General features: G+C 37.4%; 1 protein-coding gene across 1 annotated transcript; it reads left to right on the top strand.

Annotated features, from left to right (window-relative positions):
- The first annotated feature begins 4008 nt into the window (after window positions 1-4008).
- On the top strand, window positions 4009-10908 carry LOC108235201 (patatin-like phospholipase domain-containing protein 2). Its single transcript, XM_017415035.3, has 9 exons — window positions 4009-4307; window positions 4393-4625; window positions 5602-5667; window positions 5751-5957; window positions 7050-7116; window positions 7212-7445; window positions 8202-8319; window positions 8656-8778; window positions 8909-10908. The coding sequence occupies exons 1-9, from the start codon at window positions 4100-4102 to the stop codon at window positions 8937-8939; spliced, it is 1287 nt and encodes a 428-aa protein (XP_017270524.1). The 5' UTR covers window positions 4009-4099; the 3' UTR covers window positions 8940-10908.
- Window positions 10909-14060: the final 3152 nt, after the last annotated feature.

The following is a 14060-nucleotide window of genomic DNA, read 5'->3' as shown; positions in this document are numbered from 1 at the left end:
GATGCTGTAGTAGCACATTGGCTTATCTGCTGATTGCTCGTTGGCTTTTTTTGTATGCCAGATCTCTCTGAATAACTGCAAACTCAATCATGCACAAGGATTTTTATAAACTTTGGAAAAGAAATTTGAATTTTGGCAATTATCTGTCACATACTTTCTGTCCATTATCACATGGATATGATAATATATGTACATCTGTGACTACCTACAAATTATTCAGTATCTTTCAGTTCATAGCTGCCTCTCTTAACTAAACTAAAATCTTTACAAATCTGAGTTTTCTGAAGTACGCACCCTGGATTCTGAAGTCGGCGCCCCACATCCTCGGTGCTTCCGCTGGTGTGGCCTGTGAAGCAAACCTGAGTAAATTACCATAACTTTTACTCCAAATTTGCTTTGCATGCTTGTTTTTAAGGTTTTGTAACAGAAGTTTCTTACATTCAGTTTGTTAAATTAGACCACAAATTAGATTTGAGCCTCTCATCTGCTTTATCACTTGACTGTTCCAGACTAATGGATTTTCATGACTTTTCGTACAAAGCTGTCATTTTTAAATGTGCTATAACAATTCTTTGTTCTTAGTCTCTAAGAACAAAGTTTAAACTAGGGGTTGGTTTCAAATCTGTGTTGCAGGTATCAAGGGGTTGTTGGGAGGGTAAAGGATGCTAAAGATCCTGAAAACAGGACAAACAGTATGAGACAGAGAAATGCAGCTTTTCCAGGATAATGCTGCTTTACAGTTCTTCCCGTGCATGCGTGGGTTTTCTACAAGTACTCTGGTTTCCTCCCACACACCAAAAATATGCATGTCAGGTAAACTGGTAATAACTCCTAATATAGATCACGTAATTTTTACAGTAATTAAATCAAACATGGCTGCAATAATCTTTCATCTGCAATACTGCTAGCTTCTGCATTTAACATTTACACATTACCATCTACACAAGGCATACCAATCCCATGCTCTACAGTTTTCAATGTACGGGACAATAAAATCATGTTTGTCAATAATAACAAAAATGTGCTGTCGCCTCTGTTGTTGCTATTTTACTCACGGCAGGATGAACAAACTTTATCCAAAACCATGACACAAAGCATCAAAATATTTGGCAAATGTTTAAAGCAAACAAGTTATATATGTTCTTAAACACCATAACCTGAAAACAGGACAAAAAGGATAAGATAGGGAAACATAATTGAGTTTCACAGAATCCTCTCTTCTATTGCTATGACCTAATATGCTGAGGACTTAAACATTTAACTGATTTCTAACCTAAACATGTCCTCACATTTTGAAAACATATGCAAATGATAATACATTGTTGCACATTATAGGTGTTTGTACATTACATTTGTTGTCCTTTCTTATTATAGGAGCTAGAACAGGCATCCATAACAGCTACAAAGATGCCATTAATTCCCCTTGGAACAAAGGTGGGTCAGATGAGGAACTACAACCACCAAATTTTAGTTGTGTGTGCACTTTAGCAAACTTCAATTTCTGGTTTATGTATTTCTTGTCTTTAGGTCTTACTTCCTCTCCTCTCTTCGTGTGTCTCAGGGGTTTCAGAACTGTGATCCAACTTCTGCACAGGTGCATCTGGAGACCACCAAAGTGGAAAAAGAGGAAACAAAAGGGGAAAAACAATCTACTGCACTGAAATCTTGCACAGACCACAGATCCAAGCAGATGGTTACCGTCGCTTTGCCAGAAAATGCTAAAAGATCATCTTCATAATAGTAAAATTGGTATAATTTCTCATAAATACTTACACTGAAGAGTTGTTTTCAGAAGCTACCTCAAATTTCTATAGAAAGGAACTGGAGGCTTTTGCAGTTAACATCGAAGAAGAGGTGTTACTTCATCGGAGAGCTGCAAAATGGAATAAAAAAGAATATTGGTAAAATGTTTTTTTTTAATTACGACTGCACACTGGTGACGTCCAAAATCCAACTCTCTCACTGGAGGACGACAGCTCTAACCACTGAGCCACAGTCGACCCATAGCTAAAAAAGCTTGCTCATGCTGTAACTATTGACTTTATTTAGTAAATGAGAATCTTTAAACATATCTCCATCTGCTTGCAAACAACATTGTTTTTCTGTGGCTCTGCTGTGTAAGAGCATCTTCTGGGGTTGAGGTTTAAGAGAAAGAGCAACTTTTAAGAAAAATAAGAGAGCATGTCTAACAGACATATGGACACATGCTGGTCATCAGTCAACTTTTGTGAAAACAACTTTAATGCAGCTTTGTTTCATTAAAATAATCAGGTATTTAGTGAAACATTCCAGTTAAAACCACATGCAATACAATTAAAAATAAACTGTAGCTCCACTGTTTTTCTTTTTTTTGTGTGTGTATGTTCCAGATCTCATTAAATAGAAAACAGTGACAGCTACATGTTGAGCCACATTTTAACAATGCAGTCTTTCACTTTTTATCTTTCAGTTAAAGTTTTATTGGATTTTGTCAGCCTCTGCGGTGTTTGGTATTAAAGAGCACTTGTGTTCCCCGCCTCTCGCACAGTGACTGCTGGAGACACGCACCAGCTCCCCGTGACCCGGAAAGGAAAAGCAGGTAAAAAAAATGGATGGATGGCTGAATGGATGGATGGAAACCACCTCTTTTAATTGAGAAAATTAAGAAAGGTATAAATCAAAAATTGTACCAAAATTAAGTGAAATGTATTTCAGGACTACCCAGTGATTCAAATTGTTTAAAAAAGGTTGAGAAGACTTAAATTCAGATGTAGCTGGAAACACAGACAGATGAGATAAATAATAAACTTTATTTTAAACCAAACAAAAGGCACAGCACAAGATACAGTTAAGATACAGAATTAAAAATAAACACAGAACTTTAAAATACAAGACAAACAAACAAAAAACACAATCAAAAATACACAAAAACCCCAAAGATTGTCACATTAACTAGATTGAACCAGTTTATGGATGGAAGTGCAACTAAAGATATTTGTAATATAATAAAGGAAGGTGTATTAAGCAGATTCAGCTTAATGTTTTTATTGTGTAAATGAACACTAACAGTAAGAAATCTTTGGGAAAATAGCATCAACCTTCATTCATGTAATCATTATAACTTCAATTTTACATTGTTCAATATAGATTTTGATTTTTTTTTTTGCAACACCTATACAAATCTTGCTGGTAAGTGGTGGCTTTGATTTGTATTTTCTCAGTTTCAAAACAGGTGGTTGTCAAAAAGAGAACAATTGCCTTGACTTGCAACAAATATTTGTGTTTGTTCCAGTGCCGGTTTTACCTTAAGATGTCTTATGAGATGTTTGCTTGATTGTCTCTCTGGCCTTTTTTAAATGAATATTTTATATGACACACAAAGCTTGTCCCATGGTGTATTTTCTTACACAGATGCAAAAAAAAAACACTACCAGTATTTGTTTCCATGATTACACAAATTGTGGTTCAACACAGAAATAAAAACTGCAAAGCCGTTGCATGAGAGGCCCTCAAACAGGCAGCTGCAATTCTCATATTCTCAGAACTTCCTGTTTCATTTAGAGTCAAAGCTACACCTGCAGGGGATGCTGTGGGAGCACATTGGCTCCTCTGCTTACTGCTCATTGGCTTCCAACTCAATTAAGAATGTCTAAAAACATGTTTAAAAACAGTAGGATTTTTTTATGCTGGTGTAGGTTCTCAGTCATCCAGGCCATGGCAAATCCAAAAAAGGTTAAAAACAAAAACAGCTGGACTTCTATTCTGTAGTTGAAGACGTTTCGCTCATCCAAGGAGCTCTATTTCTGAAATGAGAAAGCTCCTCGGATGAGAAGTTGTTTTTGTTTTTAACCTTTTTTGGATTTTCTTTACACTTTCTGTGTAAGTATGTAGTAAACTTAAGGACAGAAAGTGCTTTATGAGGGGGACAAAAAAGCCCTTGAGATCACTACATCACATGGGCATGACAAATAAGATATGTCTAATTGTGATGTTTTTAAATCCAGCAGGCCTGTTTCAGTTCATAGCTGTCTGACCTGAGTTGGAGAACATAACCTGAGTCTTTATTACAGCATTAATACTTTTTTATTTATTTAAAGTAATTACTGAAATATCTTGGAAAATGACTCCCAGTGTCTCCAGGTCTCACTCCTTTAAATTTCCCCACGACATCACCTTCTCTGGATCTGGATTCCTGTCCATCTACCAGCTGGGGGTTGCCTTGGGCTTCCTGAGGTACGCTCCCTGGATTCTGAAGTCAGCGCCCCACATCCTCGGTGCTTCTGCCGGATCTCTGGCTGCAGCCGCTGTGGCCTGTGACGTAAACCCGAGTAAGCGACCATAACTTTTTACTCCAAATTTACTTTGACTATGTGTAAAAAGTTATTTTAAGCTCAATGTCCTATTACATTGCAGTTGCCATAAGGGATGAGGTGCTTCTGTTTGCCAAACAGCTGAAGGCTACCACCTGGGGATTATTAAACCCATCAGTCAATGTTTTCCAGTGGCTAGAGAAATCTATGCGCAAACATCTTCCTTCTAATGCCCACCGTTTGGCGACCGGCCGCCTTGGTATCGCTGTAACCCGCCTCTCTGATGGAAAGCAAGTTATCATATCTGAGTTCCAGTCCAAAGAAGATGTTGTTCAAGTAAGTTTAATCTCCCAGTGGTGAGAAAAATGATTGCAAATATAAAACTTTGAAACAAGCATCAGAGGTTCACATGTATAACTAAAGGAATTCGGAACATTTCCAGTCATCAGTTAAAAGAAAACTGACTCTTTGTATTGCAATTATTTAGAGAACCTGTGATTTTTATTGTTTAGTCTCATTTGCCAGAATCTTTAGAAACTAAACCATCAATCAGAATATAAACCATTCCCAATAATTAATATTAATAATAAGAATTTGTTGCAATCACAAATACTTTGTGAGACTCTTTATCTTATTGAACTGCAACAGCAAATATTCAATATATTCCTCATCAAATAAAATTTCAGCCGAGTATTTTTAGTTAATGCAAAATACTTTTAGATTTTGGTCTTAGTACTTTGCGTTGCATGAAGGATTTGAATAAATCAAGCATTACAGATTCTGAGTTATTTGAATCCTGAATCTAAGACATGAACTGGAATCCTCATGTGCAAATCGACTGCCTGGCCAAGAAAAGAAAAAATAAGAGATTTTTTAAACTAAAATTGTATTAACAACTGTCCAGCACATTTTCTAAACCTGGAAAGATTGCAGTGAACCCTCATCCTCTTGGAAGAATCTTGGTCCACAGGGAGGTGGGCTCCTGTCGTTTTTTGGGGCTTGGCCCGGCCGAGCCCCAGGATCCAAGGCTTGACCATCAGGCACTTGCAGGCATGTCCTGCAAGGCTGCCTGCTGCATCTGATCATTTAGTCTGACTTCTCCCTGAAAGCTCCAGAGAACATACTCCTCAGGATCATGGGAATACTTAAACTCCACAATCAGATTAAGGTGGTGTTTCTGTGAGGAAAATGCTGGAAAATTGCCTAAAATATGACAACTTGAATACATTCATCGGTAGAATATTTTCTTCTGATGATACAGTCATATACCAACATGATTGCTGATTGAGTAATAGTTCTCTGTTGTCCTTAGGCTCTGCTGTGCAGCTGCTTTTTGCCTGGATATTGTGGCTTTCTGCCTCCACTCTTCAGGGGAGTAGTGAGTATTTTCAGGATTTTTAAAAAAATCTTTCTAGTGTTGGGTTTAGTTCCTTTTGTCACATTTCGAATCCTATCTAACAGCACTATATAGATGGTGGTTTGAGCGGCATCATGCCCAGAATCCCAGAGTCATCTACGTTAACTGTGTGCCCATTCTCTGGAGACACTGACATCTGTCCCACTGACCCACCTTGCACAGTGAAAATGGTGGTTACAGGAGCCATTTTCAAAACCAACATGGCTAACTTCTTCAGGATGATCACTGCCCTTTCCTCTGTGACTCTGGAGGTCAGATACTCACTGTATTACATTGCATGTAAAACTGACAATATCTGGTCTTGTTTTGACTGTTTTGTAACAGAAACTTCTTACATTCAGTCTGTTAAAGGGGCCACAAATTAGATCTAGTACTCTCATCTGCTTTATCACTTGACTGTGCCAGACGAATGGATTTTCCTGTCTATGAGTACGAAGCTGCCATAAGTTCCAGTCAAGTCTCCACAGTTAAACTATGAATTTGTTTTCTGATTGTATTTCATAACTAATATTAAAAAATTACCGTAATTCTTTGTAAAAAAAAAAAACAATTATTAGGAATTAGAAATGATCACAGCTTAAACTGAATGTTGCATCATTGTTATTCCACCTTATCAATGATGGGTCCCTGACAGCTCCTTATTCAACATATGGAGCTGACAGGGAGGAGGAAAGAGGAAGACCAATAAAATAGTTCATATCTGTAGTGAAGGAGGATACGCAAAGCGTTGGCGTGACAGAAGAGGATTCCAGAGATAGGGTGAGATGGAGACAGATGATCCACTGTGGAGATCTTCTAAAGGGAGCAACTAAAAGGATATTAGTAATGGATCTTTTCCTCTAAACCTTTCTGAATCAAAGAGCATGACCTCCTCCTTTTGTGTGCTTAATATGAACCCCACTAAGCTACTTAAGGAAGTACTTTCCACTGTGATTCCTATTTTCTTACTGTGAATATTATTACCAATTTGCTGGCCTCTGGTACTTTTACAAATATTTTAAATGCATCATTGCTCATCAACAGTCCAAGCAACCTAATACTGATCTTTTACATTTTGAAATAACAAGAGATAAATCTTCAAACTTATTTTTATCCAGGGTTTTTGAAAAAAAAAACTATTTCAGTGCAGCTTTTTTAATTTCATAAATTTACAATTTTAGGAATTTTCAGCCTGGTTTTAGAGCTTGTCATAACACAGAGACAGAACTGTTATTATTATCATTATTTATTTATTTTTTTAATATTTTGTAACAGAAATTTGGTTTTTGAAATTAAAAGCAAATCTTATGGAAGTGATGATATAGGGGTGTAAATGATAAGTGTGTTTTTGTTGTCCCTTCTAGAACAAGGATCTAGAACAATCGTTCCACAATGGCTACAAAGATGCCATTAATTTCCTTTGGAACAAAGGTGGGTCAAATGAGGAACTGAAAACACTGAATTGCAGTTGTGAGCACACGTTCTCGAACATAAGGTTTTGTTTTATGTCTTTCTTATGTGTTTAGATCTTGCTTCTTTTCCGATCACTCATAGTGGGTCTCAGGGGGTTCCCAGCTGTGACCCAACTTCTGCACAGATGCCTCTGGAGACCACCAAAGTGGAAGAAGAGGAAACGAAAGGAGGAAAATTAGCTACCACGCTGACATCTTTCACAGACCACAGATCCGAGCAGATAGCTAACTCTACTGTGCCAGAAAACACCAAAGAGCCTCCTCTCCATTTTGATGATGTACAGAATGGTACAGTTCCTCACACAATCACGCGTTAAAAACTCTGTCAGCAGCTGCCTCTAAATTATGTAGAAACAAGCTGGAGGCTTTTGCAGCTGCCAAGATGTTCCGAGTTATTGCAGGGCCGCAATCTGGAATCAAAAGCTAGCCAGCACAAACAGATATATGCAGTCTTTGCAAAGAAATGGACCCAGCTGGAAAGCATTTTTAAAAATCCTGGAATTTTCATCTAAGGTGTGACAGTGTTTCACCATGATGGACAAAAGACACATGCACTCACGTACAGCAGGAATGGCCTGATTTGGGTGTAATTTAGTCCACTGGCAGCCCAATGATGGGTATGTGTGTGTTTGTAAATTGATCAAACAAATGAAAAGATGATCTTAAGTAAATTAGTAAGAACATATAAAACACAATGGGGTAACATGTTGACAATTTAATTAGGAACAAACCTTTCTGATTTAGTTTTTTTTTATCTCTTTCAGTGATCTTACTGTGACTGCAACTACTAATTATCTTAGCTCGAACAGAGATAACTACAAAAAGGCTAGGAAATAAACTGTTTAAATATGTCCAGCTGTAATTAGTCTCAGACCAAAATGAACTTTTTTAATTACCAGGAAAATCTGAAAGATAACTGATTTCTTTTAGGTTTAGTTGAACAGCCTAGAAAAGAAGTCATATAGTCCTCCTATAGTCGCACAAATTGTTTGCGTACTGAAACCCAAAGCAACTTCATAAACTATGTTAACATTTGTGTTTCAGTTCTTCTGGGCTATGGGGTAACCTATCAGGGCACGTTTGGATTACCAGTGAAAATATTGTCCAGCCTGCTTCTGCCTCTCATCTTGTCCTTTTATGCCCTGCTGCCGAGGAGGCAAAGGTAAGAAATACACAGAAAGCAGCAGATCAACAGCACAAACACTGAGCTTATTTGCTCTGAATCCTATTCCTTTAGACCAACAAAATGCTAGGATTATGTTGTATTTGTTTAATAAGGTGTAACATATACCAAGAACAAATGTTAAAGATCGCATGTTGATCAAAATAGATAGCAACATAGAAACACATCATCAATTCTCTTTATGTTGATAAAATAAATTAATATGTATCATGTCTGGCAGAGTCAACAAATTAGGTTTAGTTGTGGTTTGGTAATTCATCTGCACAGAGATATTAACACTACTTTACAATACTAGTGTGTTTTTTTCCCACTCAGGATGAAGGTGCTGTTCAGGGAAGTGCTTGACTTTGTTGTTTGGGGTTGGCTTTTCACAAAATTCTACGGACTGTTCATCCTCAGCATATTTGTCTGTAGTCTCATGAAAAACATCAAAGACCGGTAAGATGTTCCAAAATCATGTCATTATCCTAGAAATTCAGTTTGATGGTTTAAGTATCAGTTCTTGCTTGTTTATCATCTGATTTTTGTTTGACTGAACCCAATCACTGCTGACCTTTCTGTGTTTTAGAGTCACACATGTGATGTTACTGCTGCTGTAGCTGAAGGTTTATTCACACCACAGAGTCCTGCGAGAAGAGAAGAGTTTATTACCTTTGGCTTAATTTTTCTCCCATTTAGAAAATATTACCTTCAGGAACTCTCTGTCTTAATTTTACAAAACAACAAAACAACAACATATGACAGTTTGCATCAAGAGCCAACAGTAGAAATGAAAAGACTCCTTATTACACTGCAGACATCTATCAAAACCTACCTCAAGTCAAACATTTTTCTTTTTTTATTTAGTATAGTACTTTAACAACACTAAGTTACATATTATAACATGTACTGATACATACAGTAACTATATTCTTGAAACAAATCAGTCACCAAGCCTATTCAACTATGGGTTTGATGCTTATATCAAAAGTTCTTTATCCCATAATGTTTTATTATTCAACATAATAAATTTGTTCTTGAGTAATTATTATTGCCCTAATCACTCAGATGCAGGCATTGCTGCAGACACACTGAGACAAGTAATAGGCCTTATTTTAAACAAAACAAAAGGTGCCGCCCAAGCATGAAATGCACGCTGAAAACTGACTGAGGCAAACAAACTTTGCAGGAGAACAAAACAGTGTGAGAATGGGAATCTGGCAAAAGAACACCACAAAAAGCTGTGGCTAAAGAAGGAGTCACGCCACAGCTGTGATACACTGGAAATAAAACACAACAAAAATATGTAAAATTAAATCAGCTGCTACCACACCCCATTTAGGCTCAGTATCTGTAAAATTGACTGAAAATTGACTGAAATGTTGCTATTTTTGTGTTTGCGAAGAACAACTGGCTGGAGCAGCCATTTTGAATCAGTTTGACTACAAAAGTGATTTAGTTCTAGATGTCTATCCAGTGACTGCTTTAGACAAAATCTGTTGAGTGTTTCTTAAGATAGTTTGCAAACAGACAGACTGACACACACAGTGGTTCCATAATCGTCTGCCTTTCGTCATGGCTGGTGATAACAAGAAGACACGAAAAAGCAGAACATAAAACCAAAAATACATCAAAACTCCAAGATCACACATCCACCAAACATATGAATGTAGCCTGACTTTTGTATGAGACCATGTGATTATTTGAATTATGAAAAGCAGTTAAAAAAAGGGAAATAAATTGAAAGTTTAAGATCTTTAACTAAATATATTGAAAAAGTTTTTTTTTTGTTAACCATAAATAAACTACTTCCTTGTGATAATTTGCAGTGAATGAAGTCATTCGAGCACAGATAAAAGAAAAAACAGACTTCCTGGTCATGATATTTTTAACTGTTTCATAAGAAACCCACAAAATAAGGAATTTATCACAAGACTGAAGCAGATCCAGGGTGGATCACCACAAATTTAATGGACACTGACATCAAAAGGTTTAAATCTCTGCAAACCCAGCCCAGTAGGGAAGACATGCCAAACAGACGTATTAAACAACATTTTCCTTTAAACTCAAATCAGACAGATAACAAAACTTGAACTAATCTGAAATGAACCATCTTTGTATACACTAAATAATCACTAAATTGTGAAGAAGAGCCTCACATTTGATCTTTTTTTTTTAAATCAGCGGATCCACTTTCACACAGCACAGACACACAACTTTGATCTCTGAGCTCCATGTCCTCTCTGACAGACAGCCTGTTACCTGCAGTGAGATCCTCTTATATAATGAGTGTCGATGGCTCAAACGGATAACACAGACATCTGTTGATGTTCCACATTAGCCACTGATCCACCAGCTGGCTTTGTAAAGACAGAGCAGAGGCACACAGAGTGGTGTTAAACATGCAGGGCTTCACATGAAGCTCCTCTCATGTCAGAAAGTGACTATATGTTATGGAACAGACGGCCTTTTTTTCTTTTCTCTATATTAGCTCAGATTTTGTGTTGCTCATATGTTTGTAAAAGTTCATATCTGACAGGGAATTTGTTGTTCAGTGGTAACTAAAAATAAAATACTTTAATAAACAGTTGTTTCTGTGGGGTTCTTTTTTTTTCTTTAACTTCAGGACAAAATGTTTGCATGCATCAGTCGTTTTTTTTTGTGTGTGTCTGCCTTGAAAACAGGAAATCTGCTGGAAACGATGATTCAGATTAATTCTGTTCTCATAATCAGCAGATGTAAGCAGATGTTGTCAAGTTTCACTTTGAGCATGTTTTAATGAAAGAGTCGGCTTAAGCGTGTCAGTGTGTATGTGTTTGTGATCTCTCAGAGCCTCGGCGGAACTTTGTGATCTAACCCAGAAATCCACAGCCACTAATTAAGTTTTGTTCATTTGCTTTTCTTTTCTTTTCTTTTTTTTTTGCTTGCTTAATAATTTGTCTGTTTTGCATCATCTAAATTTAGATGGCAGCTGGGAGAAAAAGTGTCTTTACATGATGATGACAGCCACCAGAAATGGTGTATCTTTTTCTGTCTATTATTATCAGTTTTCTTGATGGTGTAGCATAATTATCAGTACATCAATTCAAATTTAAAATAAACACTAACAAAAGAAAGTTGTTATGTTTTGAGTTGACTCAAGGTGTTTTTAAAAACAACAGTTATTTTCATCCTCCACAACCAATAATGTCCTTATGTGTGCAAAAGTATTAACTACTTTTCTGTACCTCAAGACTGACTGCGGTGAAACAGTTTTGTTCCAAATGTTATTTCACAAGAGAACCATTTAACCAGAGACATTTTAAAACTTTGGTTCATCACATCATTTGTGGTGTTCTCTTATGACCAGCAGATGAGGTGGAACATTCTGCCAGTGCACAGATGAGACTATTGTGTCCTTGCTTGTTTTCTTCTTACCCTTTACTGTTCTGGGAGAAACATTAGTCAAGAATGACATTTTATTTTTCCAGAATCTTCTCCTTCTTTTTCATGCATTTTAGCACATCTTGTTGCATCAGCTTCAGATGACCTCATGGAGCTTCAAGAGGTGGAGCGTGTGGGCAAACTGTACTTTATCATGTTCAACTTTAAGAATTAATTTCTGTTTATGATGCTACATAGCTGCTTTTTAAAACTCACCATATCTCCTTTTGTCCTCCGCTTGCTCAGTTTATCAAATATTCTAGGGACTCAACACAAACCAGACGTAAGAGGAAGAGGAGGGTCATTCATTTGTGTGTCAAACCTTGTGTCGAACCTTGGCTTTTTGTGCCCTTATTGCTCCTCTGTTTTCTTCTTTGCTCCTTCTGTGTCTCACGCGGTTGTGGAACTTTCCATCATCTCGTTAATGATGAAGCACTCTCATGCATCTTTAAGCACTCGACAGGAATCTTCCACTGTGAAGTTTCAGCTTGTTCATCACACAAACTCTCACATATGTGCTGTAAACCTTTAGAAAAAGTAAGCAATGGTTGCTGTTTCAGAAATTTTTACTATGGCCCTATTATGGGTTAGTTTACCTCATATGGGTAAATATGTAATTTGGGCCCTTAATGGGGCTCTAAATCAGGTTAGTACAAGTTTAGATAACCTTCACCACCTAATGTATCACACAGAGACATTTTTACAAAGCTAAGAAAAAAATGCAAAACTAACTACTTTAAATGGTTAAGCACTTGTAAAACTACTTTTAGCAGCTAAAAGTTAAGTTTATTGTTTGCTGGCCTTATCCATCTCTTTGTTTATAAAAGAATGTTGCCTTCTCTTCTTTGCTAGATTGTTTCAGTTTTATTGAATTGTCCAATCCACGTATGCACTGTAAGATCTGGTGAAGACTTACACCCTTGTACCCTGAAAGGTTTTGTGTTGGATGCTGCAGAAATATGAGGTGCCAGAGTTGCTTTTGTGGGCCACCTGATCTCTTTATAACCAAAGGTGTCTGGCTGCTATCGCAGCACAAAGTTGAGCTTGTTCCCAGTGTGGACTGGACTTCATCAAGATCTCTGCTGTCTCTGATCATGTTTGTGGTGTTTATAGACAGGGTCTTGAGGTATAGTTGTGGAGAGAGAGAGGTGTCTGGTTGGAAAACCTCAGTGTTGCAGATGAAGTGGTACTGTCAGTGTCTTCAAACCATGTCCTCCAGTGTGCTCTGGAGTGGTCAGAATGAGAGTCAGCTTCTCCAAACTAGAGGCCATGATTCTTGACCTGAAAATGGTAGAGTGCTTATGGGTCTCTGTCTCAAGAGAAAGTGTTGAAGTTCATAAGTGATGGTAGGATGGAGCAAGAGATGGCTCTGTCTTTCGTTATGAGATTGTTGCTTTAGTCTCTCATAATAAAGAACAAAAACTGAGGCAAAAAAACAAACAAACTCAATTTACTGAACCATCTGCCTTCCAACCCTCACCGGTGATCATGGGATTTGGATCATGACTGAAAGAAGAAGATCTCAAATAAAAGTAGATGAAATAAGTTTCTTCCATAGGTTGGCTGGATTCAGCCTAAGAGATGAGGTGAGAAGCTTCATCATCAGGGAGGAGCTTGGAGTAGAGCTGTTGTAAAAGGAGTCAGCAGAGGCCATGTCCTTCTGGGAGGAGAGGAAGACCCAGAACTTGCTGGAAGTATTATATACCCCTTTTTGGCCTGGGAACTCCTTGAGTTCCCCCTCGAATGAGCTTGGAAATATGTCCTTGCTTCTCTCCTTTACCTGCTGCTTTTGCAAATTGAACTTAAATAAGCAAATGAAAATGGACAGATTTATGAATATATATGTCTTAGTTTTTTGTTTTTACTTTTGAGACGTGTAAAAATCTTTATATTGCTGCAGAAATGTAGAAAATTTTAAAGCAAACATTCTCTCTGCTTTCTTTGTATTGTGTACCACAGATCTATTTCACTTGCAACCTATTTCTGCATTTGTAACGTATCTCTGTGGCTTACAGTCCATTACCACAGACTAGGTAGCGTGTGAACTCACAGCTCCTGTTTCTTCTTAAGCGTCATTCCCCCCCTCCTTTCTCTCCTTTCTTTTACAGCTCTGTTTCACTGATTGACCTTGGATGCTCCTCTTTTCTGGGGACATACATTTAAAGGTTCTGTTGTCTTTTTTTTCTGAAAAACAAAACTTAACCTGGTACAACAATGCAGTAAAGTGAAGGACCAAGTGTCCAATTAACAATCATTTTTGCAGTTTAACAGCATTCAGTCTGCTGAGAATGTTATTTGTGTTGTTTCCAAGATTGCAT

Source organism: Kryptolebias marmoratus, linkage group LG8, assembly GCF_001649575.2.
Source record: "Kryptolebias marmoratus isolate JLee-2015 linkage group LG8, ASM164957v2, whole genome shotgun sequence".
Classification (NCBI taxonomy): Eukaryota; Metazoa; Chordata; class Actinopteri; order Cyprinodontiformes; family Rivulidae; genus Kryptolebias; species Kryptolebias marmoratus.
Note: the sequence above shows the minus strand (reverse complement) of the source record. Positions and strands in the feature narration are given on the sequence as shown.